Source organism: Myodes glareolus, chromosome X, assembly GCF_982192425.1.
Source record: "Myodes glareolus chromosome X, mMyoGla1.1, whole genome shotgun sequence".
Classification (NCBI taxonomy): domain Eukaryota; kingdom Metazoa; phylum Chordata; class Mammalia; order Rodentia; family Cricetidae; genus Myodes; species Myodes glareolus.
Window position 1 is genome coordinate 125248901 of NC_142053.1, and position 18874 is coordinate 125267774.

The window sequence follows — 18874 nt, forward strand, 5'->3', positions numbered from 1 at the left end:
TCAACTTAACTCTAGAACAAGTGCAGATGGTATGGCCCATTTCACTTACTAGCATCTAACTAAAATCTTTAGCAAAATTTTAACATAGAACATGTACTATCATGGAATGCTGATCTAGAACTCAAGGAAGGTAAGACAGGAAACCACTTATCTACCAACCCAACCATCCATCTACTCATCCATCCTTCCATCTCTCTGTCTATCCATTCATCCATCATCCATGCACCCAACCGTTCACCAATCTCCATCCATCCATCTATCTGTTCGTCTATCCGTTCATCCATCCATCCGACCATCTGACCATCCATCTATCCTTCCATCTGTCTATTCATTCATCCATCTATGCACCCAACTATCCATCGATCTATCCATCCTTTTATAAACCCCTCATCCATCCATCCATCCATTCATCCATCCATCCATCCACCCTTCTATCCATCCATCCATCCATCCATCCATCTATCCATTCAATTTTCCATCCATGTATCTACTCTTTCATCCATCCATCATCCAAACTTATCTAACTGAGAGCCTGGGAGTTAGAAAGACTCCCTGGCAGGCCATCATGTAGGGAGAAAGGCCATAGCTAGGTACTGAAGATAGTGAGCTTCCAAGATGGCTTGCTTCTTCCTCACCCTCTTGACCTGAGACAAAAGTCTGATAGCTTAAAACAAAGACCTTGTATGCTTTTTTTCCTATTAAGAACAGTCTGGATTTTTTCTGTTTCACAAATCCCCAGGAGGCTTCAGAGAGGGTTACTTTCTCTATGTGTCTGCTTCATATATATGTTTCCTCACCCCCCCAAAATGCATTTCAACTGCTTATTCTGTCTGTGCTTGTTTGTGGAGGTTAAGATTTCTCTGTTGCTACCTGTCATGCCCAATGAATCTAATTAAAAAAACCCTAGACTATACACACACACACACATCGTAACACAATACCCATCCTTATTAACTCATTCCTCCTTCTATCCCTCTGCTGACTCATCCAAGTGCCCATCCTTCATCCATTCAAGTACCCATCTCTGCACTTATCACCTATCTATCCATTCACCAATTCACTAATCCACCAACCACTTATTTGGCACCTAATCTGTGTAAGAACTATGTGTGATAAACACAGAGAAAAATTAAAATCCTATTCTTCCAAACAGTTCACCAGGAACGAGGAGGAGGAGTCCAGATAATAGGACAATGGTGTAGAAATACATCCATGATATTGAATCCTGCTCCCAATATCCCAGTCAGCAGAGGATAACTCTGTTCAAAGTATGAACATCGACTTAAAGGATGTTAGGAAAGACTAATTTGGTGTCACAAAAAGGAACATACTAACGAAGTGAAAGTAACTTAGATGACAATTTCTTTTCACAAAGAGGGCACACCATGCCCTGGGATCAAGTCAGTAAGTAGTAGCACACATGGTCTAGACGACCTCTATCTTTTATCCCTAACAGAATATAGCTATGTAGGCAAACAAGACATTTAAAGTGGTGGTTAAGGAGAAAGGAGGTCACTAGGATTACTAAAAACAAATCTGTCTGGTGTCCTTGTAAGAACTGGAGATTAGAAAACAGGACACACAATGCAAGCAAATGAGGGCACAGTAAGGAGCTAGATAGAGTTTAGATGTAAGTTAGAGAGGCATTGGGAGGAACCACCCTCCCTTTCATCTTTCCGCCTCCAGGGCTAGGAAGAAATCAGTGCTTACTATTTAAGCTATCTAGGCTATAGGACATTAAAAATGTCTCTATTGTATTTCTGTTTATACATACATACACACACACACACACACACACACACACAATCAGAGGACAACTTACAAGGGTTGGTTCTCCCCTTTCACTTTATGTATTACAAAGATGGAACTCAGGCCTGCAGGCTTGGTGGCAGGGACCTTTACTAGTTGGAAAATCTCAGCAGCCCCCATGAGACCACTTTTTAATGACAGTCATTGAGAAATCAGACACCGAGTCTTTAAGGGACTCCCAAATCAGTGATGGAATGCTTTTGTAAGAAATAGACCCAGCTGGCTGTAATAAGCTTGAGGATTCAGCATGAAATCTCTGAGGACAGTTGGAACCTCTAAGAAAATATCTTCAGAACATGTGAGATGGGCCGCTCGGGACCAGATGTGAGGGAGAGGAGAAAATGCCACTGTATCCGCTACCTTGTGATCAGGCTACCCAGCTACAATGTGTTTTCCCCTTAATCCAACAGACTTTAAATATTTCTCATGTGCCATGCACCTTTATGTTTGTTTCTTAATTCTGAGACAAGGTTTTGTTCTATAGTCTAGGGCTCATCTTGAATGTACGAGCTCCCTTCTTAGCCTTCCGAGTGTTGGGATTACAGACATATGACACATGTTGCTCTCAGATAGTTAAAAAAAAAGAATGAAGTACTTTCCTTTCAGCTACATATACTTGTAATTCTTTCCGTACTAAATGGTACGGTCTTGCAGGATCTTATTCTTCAAACATGCACAAAAAAGATGTTATTAGTGGGATGTGATATCTCATCCCTGTCATCCCAGAAAGTGTTAAAGCAGGAGGATCAGCACAAGTCTAATGCCAACCTGTGTTACACAGAGAATTTCTGGGTGGGAAGTGACACCATATCTCAAAAATTAAGAAAAAATAAAATTATATTAAAAAGTTATTTCTGTTTGGACTTTGGTGAATAATCAGCAAATAAAAAAATAACTCCTATGTCAATATTTTTGTGTTATCTCAACAGAATGCAACAAAATGTTTTATTTCCAAGTATCAAATACCAGATCAATAATTAATTTCCCATAGAGACATGCTTATGTTACTTTAAACCTATGCAAGGTCACTATGTATTTTCATACTTCTGCATTTTTGACTGTCGACATTTTTATGGTCCTTTTATTTCTCAAACATATTATTTCTTGTTGATCCTCTAGAAATGTATACTCTAGGAAAAGCTGAAAGTGACTTTTTAACATTCCTATTCCAAAATTTCAATATCCTTGCCTCTCTTCAACACACACACACACACACACAAAATGCAATCCTGAAAACTGTTAGGTTTGTAACTCAAAAGCAGGCTGCTTCTGGAACTAATCTCTTCAGAGTCACTAAGTGGCCAGCTGAGAAACACAGCCATGATAAATAAGGCAGAAGGCCCCTCTTCCCTTCCTCCTATGCCTGTGAGTTCTGACAGAGCCGTGGACACAAATAATCACGTGTGCATGCACAGCTCATGCACATTATAGCTGTCCATGGTGACATTCTCTGCCCCCTACCCTGCACAGCTGCTGCTCAGCACGTGACTGACTCAGAACCCAGGAATAAAGCTCTAATTGTCCTCTTCAGACACTGTTAAATTCCGTAGGCAGATTATTCCGCCGGCTTCCATCAGTTTAGCTATGCAGACTGTTAAGTAATTGCAAGGATTTCTGAGGCAGGCACACAGAGTATCAATCCAGTCCCTTCGGAACCACATAAACGTGGGATAGTTTTAAACAGGGATAACAGCAGTTAGTGTAAAAACGTGTGAAATAAGACACCGTTACATAAAGTTCTTGATAACAAAAGTTAGTGTAAAAACATGCAAAATAAGACACCGTTACATAAGGTTCTTGAAAGCATATATCTAAGTTGGTTATTTCTACAATGGAATCTTGACCTTTGAAGTCAGTGTTTCATTTTCATCATATGCTAGCTATATAGGATGTATAAGACATTAGGAAAATCTTCCCTCAAGAAAGTCTGGTGCGTGCTGATTTTCATCTTTCCACCAGGATTATTATATACACATCAATCGAATCTATCCTCTGCACAGCTTATTATATGCCCCTCCAACAATCTGGAATTGTTGCAGGCAACACTGTAAGAGCACAAATCTTGCCCGCCCTCCTCCCTTCTCTGGGAAGTCAAATGACTTCTATTTTAAAGCTTCAAGTTAACTCATTAAACAAGCCCAATTTAGAAAGCTTTACCAAAATCCTTTCTGACAATTCTGAGACTGTGGCCTACAAACACAGCTGTGTGCCAGATAGTAAAAGCATCTCTTCAGTTAAAGACTTTGCTTAAGGAGGCTAAACTGGACATTTATTTTGTCCCCATAAAGCATTTCACTCTAAGAAAAACACAACAGCTACTTTAAGAAACACTAAAGGCCATCACTGCCCTGCTTCTCGGGGCAGGGCTGCAGAATTCACGGGATCTCTCGCTTCCAAACTCTAAGATTTTAGTGATGGTGGAAATCACACTTGATTAGCAAAACCAAGACTTGTCCTATTAACGTCCCATTCACCTTCCATAAATATGTTCACACTCGACACAACTTTTCAGCAACCCCAAAACCACAATTCACCCACCTTGGAGCAGAACGTCCCTCGTCAGCCCGCAGTGTACATTGTGGTACTCCTTTGTGCCCGCCAGAGTCCTCTGGCTGCCTGTCTGGCTCAACAGGCACTTCCTGTGAAGAGCGACACCATGAGACACAGACTCATCAAGCTGCCTTCATGACTGAGACGACTGTTATTATGAAACCCCTCATTTGTGGGTTTGCTTTGTGTGCCTGTCCCACAACGCCCGTGGCAAGGCCTGCTGTCTCAGACTTGAGACCTGGTCACAGGACATGACTGTTCAACTCCATAAGGCACTTAATTGAGACCACTGACCTCGGACTCCTGTACTGAGCAGAAAACAGGACTCCTACATGAGAGCTGTTACCATGTGACACAATCGGCCAAAAGAAACACAATAAAAGACAGCTGGCCACAAGTCATGACTGCAAAACCTCACATGCTAGGACTCGTGGGGGCTGGGATTCTGACTCCTGACGGAGAAGGCACGGAGTTCTCAGAGATCACACTGAACTGTGTGCGGATAAGTCAGAATGTAGCAGCAGCAGAAGCAAGCTCTCCCCAGTTCTGCGTGGAGTATCAGTACCAAATGCTAAAAGCAAGCAAGCAGCTCTCCTTCCATGTAGAGCATGGAGGTTATCTTCTAAGAAAACTACTAGTAGTTTGTTTTTAACAAGAAAATGAGGCTGCCAATATTGCAGCATTTCCCCCACAGAGCAGATACACAGAAAAAGTGCAGTGAAGTGAAATTTAGGACAAGGGAGCTGGGGATGAAAGAGATTTGTTTGCACAAAGGAAGCAATTTCATTCCCTTATCTTTCAAACTACAAACGACACTCTTTCACCTCAGTGAGCCCTCATACATGCTGGGTACGCCCTAAGTGTCTTCAGGTGGTACAAGTGAGGCCATGGCACACGGTACACTGCTTACCTGTGAGTAGCGATCAGTAGACGGTGACGACCGGGACCGTTCATGGATGTACTGTGCCCTCTGCTGCTGGTCTAGACCGGCATCCAGAATATCATCTGCTGAATGGTACCGCCCAGAACTCCTGGCTTCCAGAGGTTTCTTCTGCTCCTTCCAAGAAGCCTGATATTCTGCAAAGGTTCCAAGCCTTCTGGGTGGGTTCAATGTCTCGGAGGCTTTTTCTACTTGTCCATCATCACTGAGGATCTCTCCACAGGAGGTGGCCCGTGACCTCTTCTGGAACCAGGGCTCTGTACCCTCACACTCACGGCCCCCTGTCTGTGGCCTCTCAGCCTTGCCTTTTGAGAGCCCACAGAGAGCTTGCCTGTGGCTTGGCCTCTGAAGAAGAGATTTGCTTGTTTCCTCAAAAAACTTCCACCTGTCAGCAAATGTCCCCACAGTATCCTCAGATGTCCTGACGTTAGGATGAGGACTGTGATCCCCTGACAGACCCACCTCGTTCATTTTCTCTGGCTCAGAATAGGACTTCAGCTTCTGCTCTGCTGTGAACCGTTTCCGGCCTCCGATTCGAAGAACATGGGGCACACCACCACCAGAAGATGGTGGCTTGGCCAGACCTGCTTCCCAGAGGCTGGGGACAGAGTCTGGTTCCCCAGGGGAAGATAAAGAAGATGAGGCAGTACGGTCACAAGTCCTGTGCTCTGCTTGTCCTGGATACTGATCTGCTGGGGTGGGACCTAAATCACGGCGGTGGAAGGAGGTGGCCCTCAGGACACGGGTCTGGGCCTCTTTCAGGTGTTCTTTATAGGTGCTGGGGGAGGAACCTTCCGGGACAGTCCCCACATCAGCTCTCCAGTCATCAGCAAGTGTCACAGTGCTTTTGCTGTTCTGCAGCTTCGCTCTGCGCATCTGGATCTCATTCCTCAGTGTCGTGGCAAAACGGTCACTCCTTCGCATGGGTCTACCCACCTGGGCATCAAGCGGTGGCGGCTTGTCGGGTCTCCATGCCCCACCTTGGGTCAGAGAGTGCAGCATGGGTGTCCTTTCACGAGAAATTCTCCCACGTTCTCCATCCATCGACTTGAGGTCACCATCAGGACACTGCGATCCAGCTTTCACAGTGTGGCTGGCTTGAAGAGGCTCTTGGATCCCTGAGCAGGAACCTTCAATCCCTGCATCCCGTGGATGACATCCCTCTCTTTCGTAAGAGGCCAGTGTCTCCTCGTGCTCTTGTAGATAGCACCTCTGGCCCATCGAGGGCAAGAGAGGATAGTCAACATCCACAGAACGTGTGTCTGAATGTCCAAAGTCACCTCGAGGTGTCACAACCTGGGCACACCCCTGCACAGGCTGCCTGGGGGGTGCACAGAAGTAATGGCCACGCCCTCTACCATCCAGCTTCTGGTTGGCAGAACCAGACCATCTCACCTGAGCATCATTCCGGGAGGGTTCAGGAGGCTCCTGCAAACCCCCACCAGGAGTCCTATGAGGCACCTCCCTCAGTGACAAGGGGACCCTTGGGCTCTCGTCACTGCACTGCCATCGCTTCTGGCTCCCACGGTAAGACGTCAGGAAGTGGACATCTGTGCTGGACAAGGACAAATGGTGCCTGCCCGGGACCCCCGAGGATCCACCCACTCTATCATCCGAGGACAGCCAACGGCAATCCAGGTGGCCTTGCTGGTAACCCAAGTTTCCTGTTTCTTTGCCACTGCTTGGGTGTGCCAGCCGACACTGTCCATCAACTGTTTCCGGTCTGTGGCCCCCTCGGGGTTGGGTGGTAAAGTCTGAAAATGGGGGATCCCATGTCTTTTCACGGCCCCCAGCTGCCACAGCAAAGCCATCACTGAGCAAAGGGGGAGGGGGAGGAGAAGGGGCTTTCTTCTTGTCAGGAACATACCAAACAGGCCCAAAATTTGATCTTCCAGAAGTGGTTGTTTTCGGCTCAACATTATCCTCTGGCCTTGGGCTTTTCCTGCTGTTACTAAGAACCCTGAGTGTGGAACATGGCGGCCTGTCCTGTAATCCCTGAGGCTCACTTGTAGGCTGGCTCTGTCGGCTGCTGCCTGGCCTGGAGGCCTCCCAGAGGCCAACTTTGTAGAGAATGTTCTCAGTGGAAGAGGCATCAGCCCTGGGCAAGGTGTGGTCAGGGGTGCCGGGACAGGTAGAAAAGGAGCCATAAGCAGAATCTCGCTTGCCGTGACCACCCAGGTGTCCAGATGGGGAGAGCTGGGAGCCATGGTCCAGGCTGTCTAAGCTGCCCACAGAGCTGAAGTGCTCAGCAGTGCGCTGTAGGCTTGTGTGCTCCCATGAGCTGGACAAATCGTGGGATGAAGAACTACAAAGGAAAAGCACAAAAAAAGGTTTGCAAACAGCAAGATGTCAGGAAAACAGCATTGTGAGCATAGCTGGACCTATGCTAAGGAGGACAAGGATGCTCAACAGTAGCTGAATTGGGAACTGGGGAGGAAAGGCATTTTTGAGAGGACACTGAAAAGACTATTAACCTCCTGGGTAACTTTTTAAGATTCTTTTCAATGCTACTACATTTTCTCAACTCAATACCGACTCTGATGCAGGCAGTGCCTGAATTAACATTTCTGTGGTCCTTCATTGGTTAGGGACTGGGAAATGGCAGTTCATGAACTAAGAATCATACTTAGTTTTTAAAATTTTTTAAATCTATTTCTTATTATTGTGTGTGCATGTACACATGATGTGTGGGTGCATGAGAACAGTTTTTGTAGAATTGGTTTTTTCCTTCTGCCTTTCTGTGTTTCCATGGATAGAGCTCAAGTTATCTTTTACTCACTGAGCCCTCTCACAAAATAACTTAAACAGACTCGTAACATCCAATGGGATTGAAACAATAATTAAAAATCTTCCAGTTCAGCTGGGTGTGCTGGCGCACACCTTTAATCCCAGTATTCGGGAAGCAGTAGCAGGAAGATCTCTGTGAGTTCCAAAGCCAGCCTGGTCTATAAGAGTTAGTTCCAGGAAAGCCAGGACTACACGGTGAGATCATTCATGTCTTGAAGCCCTCCCAATCTTCCAACTTATAAAAGCCCAGGGCCAGATGGATTCAGTGTAGAATTCTATCAAACCATTCAAGAAATAACATCAATATTCCCCAAATAGTCCATAAAATATTAAAGCAAGAACATTTCCAAATTCTTTTTATGAAGCTAACAACCCCCTGATACTAAAACTGGACTGACACAACCAAAAAAAAGAGAATTACTTCTGAAAGAATATGGATACAAAAGTTCTCGATAAAATACTTGTGAATCAAATTTAAAAAACACATCCAAAAGGTTATCCACCATTACCAAGCTGCCTTCATCCCAAAGATGCAGGGTGCTACAAGAAATACCACAAGAGAAAACAAGCTTGTTTATCCTTTGTCTAGCCATTTAATTTTGTTTTCTTGCTGTGAAATATTCTAACTGAGAATATTCACCTAACTGAGCAGAGGTGGTCTTGACTACTCAGAGGTCAACTGACTCGTGGGAATGTCTGAGTATTCACAGAACGTGACAGTTATACAGATCATACATGGTGCCTGGTCTCAGGGAAAGAATACTCACCTAGCCTGGTGCTGGTTCTTCCAGGAAGGGGACCCACTGGTGCTCAAAAACAGTGAGGCTGCTGGCTCGGGGTAGGTATCAGACACCTTGGTGGCATGCCAGGAGTGAGGCCTCCAACTTGGATCACTCTTCCTGGAAAAGAATGCAGACGCTGAGGGACTCTGCATCCTGGACACCTTCCTGGTTGGCACCTTAGTAGGAATCCAACAGAGGAAACTAGTGGCGTCTGCTGGCACCCGATAAACAGCACGGCTTACAACTGCTTCCCGTTGGATATAGTCATGCATGTTATTTCTGGTGTTTGTTAATGATCAAGTTGCCATGTTGTAGAGTGGAAATCACAGGCTCTAAAGCAGCCCTAAGTCTTTTTAATTTATTCTTCCATAAATGGGTATGATTATTGGTTGCCAGTTAGAAATTCTATAAGCTTTTGAGATGTCTCCTGTACCCTTTGAATATCTGATCTTCCTGCCTCCATCTCCTGAATCTTCAAGTGAACCCCCATGCACAGTTTTATGCAGTGATGGGGATGGAACCCAGAGTTTTGGACATCTCTAGCTCTTATTTTGTTTTATTGTTATTGCTTTTTGCATTTTTTAAGATGAGAGTATGCATGAGGCCTTGGGATTGATTCCCAGTAAACCCGAAACAACAACAACAAAATACCTTCAGGGAAATTCCACACACATGAAGACCCACAGAAGGTCCCTTCAACTCCAAAGTCACTGCATGAGGGTATCTTTACTTCTCCAGTTTAAGAAAGAAATGACCTGGAGGCTGGAGAGATGGCTCAGAGGTTAAGAGCACTGCCTGCTCTTTCAAAGGTCCTGAGTTCAATTCCCAGCAACCACATGGTGGCTCACAACCCTCTGTAATGGGGTCTGGTGCCCTCTTCTGGCCTGCAGGCATACACACAGACAGAATATTGTATACAAAATAAATAAATAAATAAAATATTTTTTTAAAAAAGAAAGAAATGACCTCACAGTAGACAGGTTTTGAGTCAGTAAACAATGGGAAAAGAACCCACTGAACACCTTTAGGTAAATAAGAGACTACACATTTTCTCCTCCAGGCAAAAATATTAAAGAATGCTATACAATAAAGAATATTTTCGGCCTGTCCTGGCCCCTGCCGGGCTGGGGCAGCCTGGAAAAATAACACCCAAGTATGTGCCCAGTGTCCATGACCATTGCCGCCGTGGGTGAGAACAGGAGAGCCGTCCCACCCCTTGCCAGCTGCCACAAATAGGAGAGCTGGCCCCACCCCTCCCTTGGGCAAAGCAGGAGAGCTGGCCCTGGTTCATCTACCACCTAGACCCAGATCCAGGGCTTTGAGTTGGCCCATCCCCCAACACCTGTTCCAACCAAGACCTGCTAGAACCTGTGAAGGAGTCAGTCCTGCAGAAGCCTTGAACTACTTCAATCAATGACTCTTTGCAATGAACACTTGCAGATAAAGCTGTTTGGGCAAAAATGTACACTGTGTGATACCCTCAGCATCCACAGTGAGATTTTTTTTGTTTGTTTGTTAGTTAATATGTTTTGTTTTATGGGAAGGTTGCAAGGTCAGACAGTGGATATAGAGGAACGGGGAGATGGTTAGAACCGGGGTGCATGATGGAAAATCCACAGAGAATCAATAGAAAGTGGAAAGAGAGATTATTTACCAAGATAAAACCCAAAAAAGTTATAACACAAATCTTTTAATGACCTGTATAGTTTCAATAAATATGCAAGGTGTAAAAAATAAAATATGTTGACTTTGTAATCATTTTCCAGGAACTAGAAAAGGAGTAGAACAAATTCATTACACCTCAGAACTAAGGAATTATAAAAGCAGGAATGTACCTCATAGAATTCCTCAAAATCTTCATAAGGAAGGCTCTAACCACATGCCCTTCGCTGTCTACTGGTTTTTCACATTACATTATCTGTAACTTCTTTTATCTTTCTTTTTTGGTTAACTGGTGAGAAAAATAAACTAGACTGGTTGAATACGAGGGCAAAGGGGAGGAAAAATATGGCTATGTAAAGAAAATGTCAGCCGGGCGGTGGTGGCACACACCTTTAATCCTAGCACTCGGGAGGCAGAGACAGGAGGATCTCTGTGAGTTCGAGACCAGCCTGATCTACATAGTGAGTTCCAGGACAGGCTCCAAAGCTACAGAGAAACCCTTTCTCAGAAAAGGAAGGGAGGGAGGGAGGGAGGGAGGGAGGGAGGGAGGGAGGGAGAGAGGGAAAGCACCTCAGCCATGATACTATTTCTACCTCCTCACTAGAATGCCCTGAAATACTAGTCGATGCCATGGAAGAGCAATGTCCAGGAAAAAAACTGCTAATAGTAAAATTCTAAAATAGTAGCAATAAATTTGTTGTAAGAGATTTAAAATGTCTACAGCATCTTTGCTACCCTTCCATTAGCTGGATTTGTGTGCCCCTTCCCCTTCAGTGTGAGCTCAAGGTGAGCAGTTCCAGTAACAGAATGAAGCTGCTTTGCTTTGCATTCCTTTCCTTTTCTTTTCCTTTCCCTTTCCCTTCCTTTTCTCTCTCCCTTCCTCTTAATAAACAGGAAGAAATAATATTCTAGGGAATCTGAGCATGGTTCTAGGGAGACTGTACCTTCTTGGTTGTCTTAGAATGTTTTCTCTGAGGAAAGCCATGGAAGAGTCATTAGTTAGCACGTCAGGATGCTATGGAAGAGCATTCTCCACAGCACCTAGGATTATATTTATGTACAAGGGAGCTAGAAGTTCTCCAAGGCTAAGAGGGAATCAATGAAGAAAAGTAGGACAAAATGCATCTCTTGGCTCATATCTTTGAGAACTATGCATGGACTACGCTCTGTGAGGCTATGAAGAAATTAAAAAAAAAAAACAATTCAGAAGATCCTTAAAAGGAGAAATACATGGGGCTAGCAAAATGGCTCAACTGGAAAAATGCACTTGCCATACAAAACTGAGAACAAAAGAGTTCTATTCCTATATGCAATAGCTGAAGGTTCCAATACCTACCAGGGACAGTGAAATTCTCCTAAAACGCACATGATCCTTTTCACACCCTCTGAATTTCCTGGTAAACCCTCAACAAATCTGGGTATCAACAGGACCAGACGAATTACCACTTCAGATGCTGGAAAACAGCTGATGTTGAGTTAATAAGAAACAGATACATTTAGCGCCTAGCTGGCCAGCCATTCACAATGCTGAGGAGATTTTGTGTTATCTGATGCCACCTACTGGCCCAGTCACACTCAGCATCTCTTTGACTAGTTGTACCCATTCTCAGGTGGCAAGAACAGATTTGAAATCCACTGATGAGTGAGATAACACAGACTCAGAAAGACAAACACAATACATACTCACTCATAAGTAGATATTAGATGTAAAGCAAAGGATAACCAGGCCATAATTCACAGCTCCAGAGAAGCTAGGTAACAAGGAGGACCCTAAGAGGAACACATGGATCACCCAGGGATGGGGAATTAGATGAGATCTCCTGGGTAAACTGGGTGTCGGGAGGCGGGTGCAGTGAAGGGAAAGGGATGGGAAATGAGAACTTGAGGGAATGAGATGGTCGAGGGGGAGATGGGTGGAGTGAGAGAGCAATGGAGAGATATCTTGGTAAAGGGAGTCACTATGGGGTTAGGGAGAAACCTGGGGCTAGGGAAATTCCCAAGAATCCACAAGGATGACCCCAGCTAAGACACCAAGCAATAGTGGAAAGGATGCCTGAGCTGGCCTTCCCTTGTAATCAGATCAATGACTACCTTAATTATCATCATAGAACCTTCATCCAGTAACCGAAGGAAGCGGATGCAGAGATCCACAATCAAGCACCAGGCTGAGTTCCAGAAATCCAATCAAGGCGAGGGAGGAGGGGATACATGAGCAAGGGAGGTCAAGATCATGATGGAAAAATCTACAGAGACAGCTGAACCAAGCTTGTGGGAACTCACGAACTCTAGACTGACAGTTTTGGAGCCTCCGTGGGATCGAACTAGGCCCTCCATATGTGGGAGACAGTGGTGAAGCTTAGAGTATCTGTGAAGTACCTGGCAGTAGGACTAGGATCTGTCTTCCTGGTATGTGAACTAGTTTATTGGAGCCCATTCCCTATGATGGAATGCCACACTCGGCCTTAGATCGGGCGGATGGGCTTGGGCTTTGGCCAGAGTTTGTTGACTTCCCATGGAAGCCCTCACCTGTTGGGAGAAGTGGATGGGGTTTGGGCTGGGAGGAATGTAGGGGAGGGGGTGGTGGGGTGAACTGTGGATGGAATGTTAAATGAAATTTAAAAATAAATTAACAAAAAAGAAATTCACTTATAAATAAAGCTCTCCTGTTTCCTCCAATGCAGGACACACAGTCAGATGGGCAAACAGGAAGAGAGATTTATTTCACTGTGATACTCTAGTGACCTTTCTTGAAATTATCTGCCACAAATGTACAACAAATTGGATGTACTTAATTTAAAAAAATAATGTCATAGTTCAACTAGAATATGGTCTTTAGTCTTTGTGTGTGTATGCACGCACATGTGTGTGCAATCATGTGTGCATGCACATACAAGCTTGCATTTCCATGCAGGCACACACACTACAGTGTATGTACAGCTCAGAAGCAACCTTGGTTATCAGAGCTTGCCTTCTATATCATTTGAGAAAGGGTCTCTTGTTTGCCTCTCTATACATTATGCTAGCTGGCCCACGAGTTTCTGAGGATTCTCCTGTCTCAACCTCCCATTCTGCCAAAGGAGCACTTATATTACAGATATGTGCTATTACATCTGGCTTTACGTGAATTATAGCGATCCAAACTCGGATACTCATGCCTGTATGGCAAGTATATTACACACTGAACCATCTCCCAGTCCGATATTTGGATACATTTAATTTTGAAAGAAAAGTGCTTGGTATTTCAATACAAAAACTGGTATAAAGCAATGAAAATTCTGTTTCTTCTCCTTCTGTTAGACAGTCTCTTACTAAGATGCTGGGCTAATTTGGAGCTTGCTATACAGCCTACAGTAGCCTCAAATCTGTGACCAAATGTCACAAATGCAGCTTCTGTTTCATTCTGCTGATTATTAGCGTAACTATTTCAACGAAATTTTTGTTATCCAAAAGGACATAGAGAATCTCTTCCCTTTCCTCAAAAAATAAACAATCACATATGTGTTGGGTATTTTTGTAAGTGTTTAGTGAACTGCACTTCCTCCCCGAATACAGTCTGTGTCTGGTCATCTCGCCCTAGTTACTTCTGCAAGTGGTGAGTAAACACAGGAGGCTTGGCTTCTGGAAGCCTGCAGAAACAGCTCAGCATATCCCACAACCTGGAAACCATAACCAGGCAGGCTAGAGGGCTGTTTCCACAGACTTGGTGTTTTAGAAAGTCTGAGACATAAGAGCAGAAGTTAGAAAGGCCTTACTTCAAAACAAAGGACCACCTAGAAATGCGCTAGGAATATTCAGGTATCCATGACTTCAAAAGCACCAGCGGGAGAGCCTGTGGAGGGACACACAAAGCCACCTCACCCCTAAGAGGCCCACAGAAGGCAGGGTTCTTTCAAAAGGTTCGGGGTAAGGGAAAGTGGAATTGAGTTGGCTCCTGGTGACCACCAGCACTTGGAGTTCCTCAAACGAATTAAGAAGTTCCTTCCTGCAGAGTGGACCCTGGCTCTCAGCTTGTACTTTCTTCTTGCTTTCTCTCTGCTACTCAGGGATTCACAGCTCTGTGCTTCACCTCAGGTGAACTGGGGATGATGCCCTAGGTTTGTATATTTTCATCGAGCACCTGGCTCAGGCACTGAAAGACAGCTCCGTGGCTTTTTCTTCAGGACAGAAACACTCCACCGTCTTGAAGTCACCACTCGCTAGTTACAGCATCCTTTGCCCATGTCTTTATCATTAGCTAGGAGCATTCCAGATGGCAGGACCTACTGGAATGATGTTAATCATTTGGCTGGGATGCTACTTGCAAGTTAAGTGAACCTGTAAAGTATATGTTACAGCACTCTTAATGATGACACTATGTATCTGTGTATGTATTATAAGGAAAATCAAAAAAGAAAAACGGCACAACAAAACAATAAATAGAAAAAAAAGAAAGAAAGAAGCGTTGACTGCTTACTGGCACAGTGATAGATTCATGGAACAGTCCATTCTTTCCTAGGCAGACAATGCCCTGCTGTGGATGGGAGCGCCCTGCCTGATAAGATCTGGTCCTATGGGACATGAGTGAGAGTTTCTGCCTTTCTACACCAGAAAAATTCATTCAGGAAAGACACAAACTTCCTAATACACTCGGCAGATGAAACTGATACAAGCCATCAAAGGCCCATCTTCAGCCACGACCACAGCTGTCTCGGGATGAAAGCTTCAGGGTTCCTCTTCTCCCCACTGTTGAAAGAACGTTACAAAATGAACTCACGCTGTACTCAGTACTGGAGTACACTCAAATCAACGATCTCTTTACTTAACTTCTGTCACATTTACCAATGTTGAAAAGCAAAGGAAAAGAAAGGCTACGTTTCTATCTTCTCCCCTCTATATCCAGACCACTTGCGATCAATAACACATGATTTCCAAATGCCTAGCCCATCGGACAACATTTAAAAAGACTCCAGCACAACCTCCTGGCTTCATTTCAACAGAATGGATGACGTTGGCCAAGAAACAAAAGACATTCAAATGTGCAGTCATTAATGTAACCATTATAAATAGCCCTAAGGATGTTGATGAGCCTTGTCTATAACAACAAAGGCACAAAATTGGGTATGGTTGTGACTCAACCTAGGCCTCAGGTAGTGGAGGTTGAAAAACCACAAGTTTGAGGCCAGTCTGTTGTACACAGCAAGACTCTTTTTTTAAAAGGTAACCACAGAATCGGTATGTCAGACTGACGGCTGAGGACAGGTGAGTAGTGGGTCCTACAAGGTTATAGATAAGGAATCTTAGGGGAACTGAGATTCCCCCACCGAGGAGTTCTATAAAGACATCTTATCTATCCCAGGTCTTTGAGAGAGTGAGCAGAGATAAAAGGAGACAGACATTTGAAAAATCCCGCTACAAAGGACCAGATCAAAACACACTGGAAATACCCTGGGGATCTTTGTGCCTCAAAGGGACAAATTCCAAAAAAGGCACAGTTGAGCAGGATGTTTCTGTAAGGCCTAGGATGGAGGGACAATAGAACTGATGTGGCCTGTGGAAATTGTATATACTCCCCCAATTTTCATAAGAAATAAAACGTACCTTTACACAAGCATACAGTGGATCCTGGTTCTCTTTCCTGTCTCGAAGGAAAAAAAATCTCCTTCTTAGAGCTTTCAATTATGCTTACCATGCCATGATAAAATGTTAGAATAAATTTGATAAAATTTGAGAATTTATAAGATTCTTCTCATAGAAAAATGACCCAGAAATAGAGATTAGATATAGACAAGACATCTAACAAGTAGGAAAGGCAAGCCTAGAGACTTTGCACCACCGTGTGGCAAAGAAATGTTGACTCTTGGCCATTAAATAATTTCATTATAAAATAAAACAAATGACTTCCTTGAAGTTTACAACCAGGTCTGTTGAATATAAAGAACAGGCCTACGATTTGTGGTGGTATACATCGGTCACGGTTGCACCTGAGACTGTAAGGCAGGGGGACTGTAAATTTAAGGGCATCCTGAACAATAAAGCAAAACCCTTTCTGAAGGGGAAACCAGAAACTGCTGGAGGATGAAAGTAAATAGTTAAATGTTATGCTGAGTAATAGTTCTCAATCGGGTCTAGTGGCACAGACGTGTGACCTCAACACTTTTAAGTAGGAAGACTAGGAGCTCAAGGTCACCCTCAGGTTGTACACACTGAGTTTAGAGCCAACCTGGGAGACCTAAGGCCCAGTCTCAAAAAGAAGAAAAAAAATCAATTCAATAACATTTTCCCCAACGGAATCTGTTCATTTATACCCTTACTAACACCTTCCATAGTTGGAGAAGTATAAAGCAATACCTCACATGGATGGTCACTCTACATCTATAAATGCTAAGTAGCTATGAGGAAATTGACATTTGTTTTATCACACATCAGCTCAATAAGGATGGATGGTCCTTTTCTTTGGAAAAGCATCAAGCCACAGAATACCCTCTGTATCCTTAAATTAAATGAATCCCAAGACCTAACTGAGAGTGTGGTTCAGGAGTAGAGTACTTGCCGGGCATTCAGAAGGCCCCGAGTTCCATCCACAGCAAAGAAAATAATAGTAACAACAATAAATGAACAATAGTGTTATGTTTAGAAACTGAAACTTTGGAAGATGCTCAAGAAATATCTGTATGCTATGTTTTTGTTATTTGAGGCTTTTGTGGCTGTTGTTTGTTTCTGTCACAGCACGACAGCTACAGACAAGCAAACCTACGCCAGACAAAGCAATACAGCTGTTTTCCAGAATGGAGGCCAGATACCTGCCATCCCTTTATCCTGGTCATGGTAACAGCTATTCCCTGAGAAAGAATACTGGCAGTCTCAAGGTCAAAAGGACCTGAGTTATTTATTTGGGTTTAGTTAGTTTTTCAGACAGTGCCTCCTTATATACTTACCCTAGGCTAACCTGGAACTTACTGCCTCAGCCTTCTCAGTACTGTGCTGTAGGAAATCCTATAGCCAGCATTTAAGTTACCCGCCCACTGGGGCGTGGCATCATACTATTTATGCCGATGTAAAGTGTGTATCTGGCCTCTTTTCCGGCTGCGGGATTCAGTTGCTGTTCTCCATTCCAGCAAAGGATTGTGATCTGTGAGTCTACCCCTAAATAAATAATCATCTATTATCTCAATTCTGAGCTACTGTGGGATTTTTTTTTAAGCATCCTTCTTCAGTACTGGGATTATAAGCATGTGCCACCCTCCCCAGCATAACCTTGGTTATTCAGTTAGACATTTCATAATCGCATTAATAAAATCACTAGCAATACAACTTTATTAAATTAAAAAGGCTTTGGATTTAACTACCATCAGCAGGCTATAAATCCACTTCCTTGGCCCCTATTCTAAACGGTTTTTGTGAGGGTTGGGTTATAGCAAATATTGAAGAGGGAAAGAGGGAGACACACAATGTGGTTCCCATACCATGAACATTTTCCTTGCATAAATGAAGTAGACAGTGAGAAAAGAAAGGCAACAAAATGTAAATACAACTCTTTTTAGAAAACACCCGTTCTACATGGTAAGGTCTGTTTGCTTCTTTCCCCAAAGACAACAAAGGAATATTAGTAGCAGCAAACTTTATGGGACATGTGTAAGAGTAACATTTATTTGGTCTCTGTGACCTACTAGGTAGTCATCTGTTCATGGCTCTGTCCGTATCACCTCTCTCTACCCCCCTTAGTAAGAAACCAAAAGTGCATTTTCCTAGACCACGCTGTCAGCCCAGGGGAACAGAACATCCCCAATCATTGTCTTGACCAAGGGCAGGGCAGAGAACTCTGAGGGTCATGGGGCTCCTATAAGTAACAACAAGGGCGAGCGACCTGTTGGACATAACCAAAACGTGGGCCTCCCACCAAGTGAAGTAGTTGGAGAGGTTGGCAGGATGTGGAAGGAAGGAACCTAAAAGAAATCCCACACTAGCTCAGAATTGAGAAATAGATGGTTATTTATTTAGGGGTAAACTCACAAATCAGAATCCTCTGCTTGAATGGAGAACAGAAACTGAATTCAGCAATCAGAAAGAGCTGCCAGAGGCAAGCACTACATCAGCATATATAGTATAAGAGGCCACCCGCAGTGGGTGGGTTACCTGTAAGACTTCCTACAGCACCTCCTCCTTTCTGTTTAAATAAGCGAGTTTAAATAGGCCTAATATAAAATTATATACAATAAAAATAAATAAATTCAATAATTATCCTATCCTAACTAGTTTTGAAGGACCCCAACTCGTTTTAACTTTAACCACAGTTATAACGTTTTGCAAAGGATGAACAGATAACAAGCCTAGTCAGGGCCTCCGGAGTGCTGAACAAATAACAGGC

General features: G+C 43.8%; 1 protein-coding gene across 1 annotated transcript in view; it reads right to left on the reverse strand.

The window, feature by feature from the left end:
* Shroom2 (shroom family member 2) overlaps nucleotides 1-18874 on the reverse strand; it is a 116511-nt gene that overhangs the window by 35387 nt on the left and 62250 nt on the right. The window contains exons 3-5 of the mRNA XM_048441666.3: nucleotides 8854-8985; nucleotides 5270-7604; nucleotides 4348-4448 (exon numbers count right to left, since the gene is read on the reverse strand). Of these exons, the coding sequence (XP_048297623.3) occupies nucleotides 4348-4448; nucleotides 5270-7604; nucleotides 8854-8985 (2568 nt within the window). The remainder of the gene's footprint in view (nucleotides 1-4347; nucleotides 4449-5269; nucleotides 7605-8853; nucleotides 8986-18874) is intronic.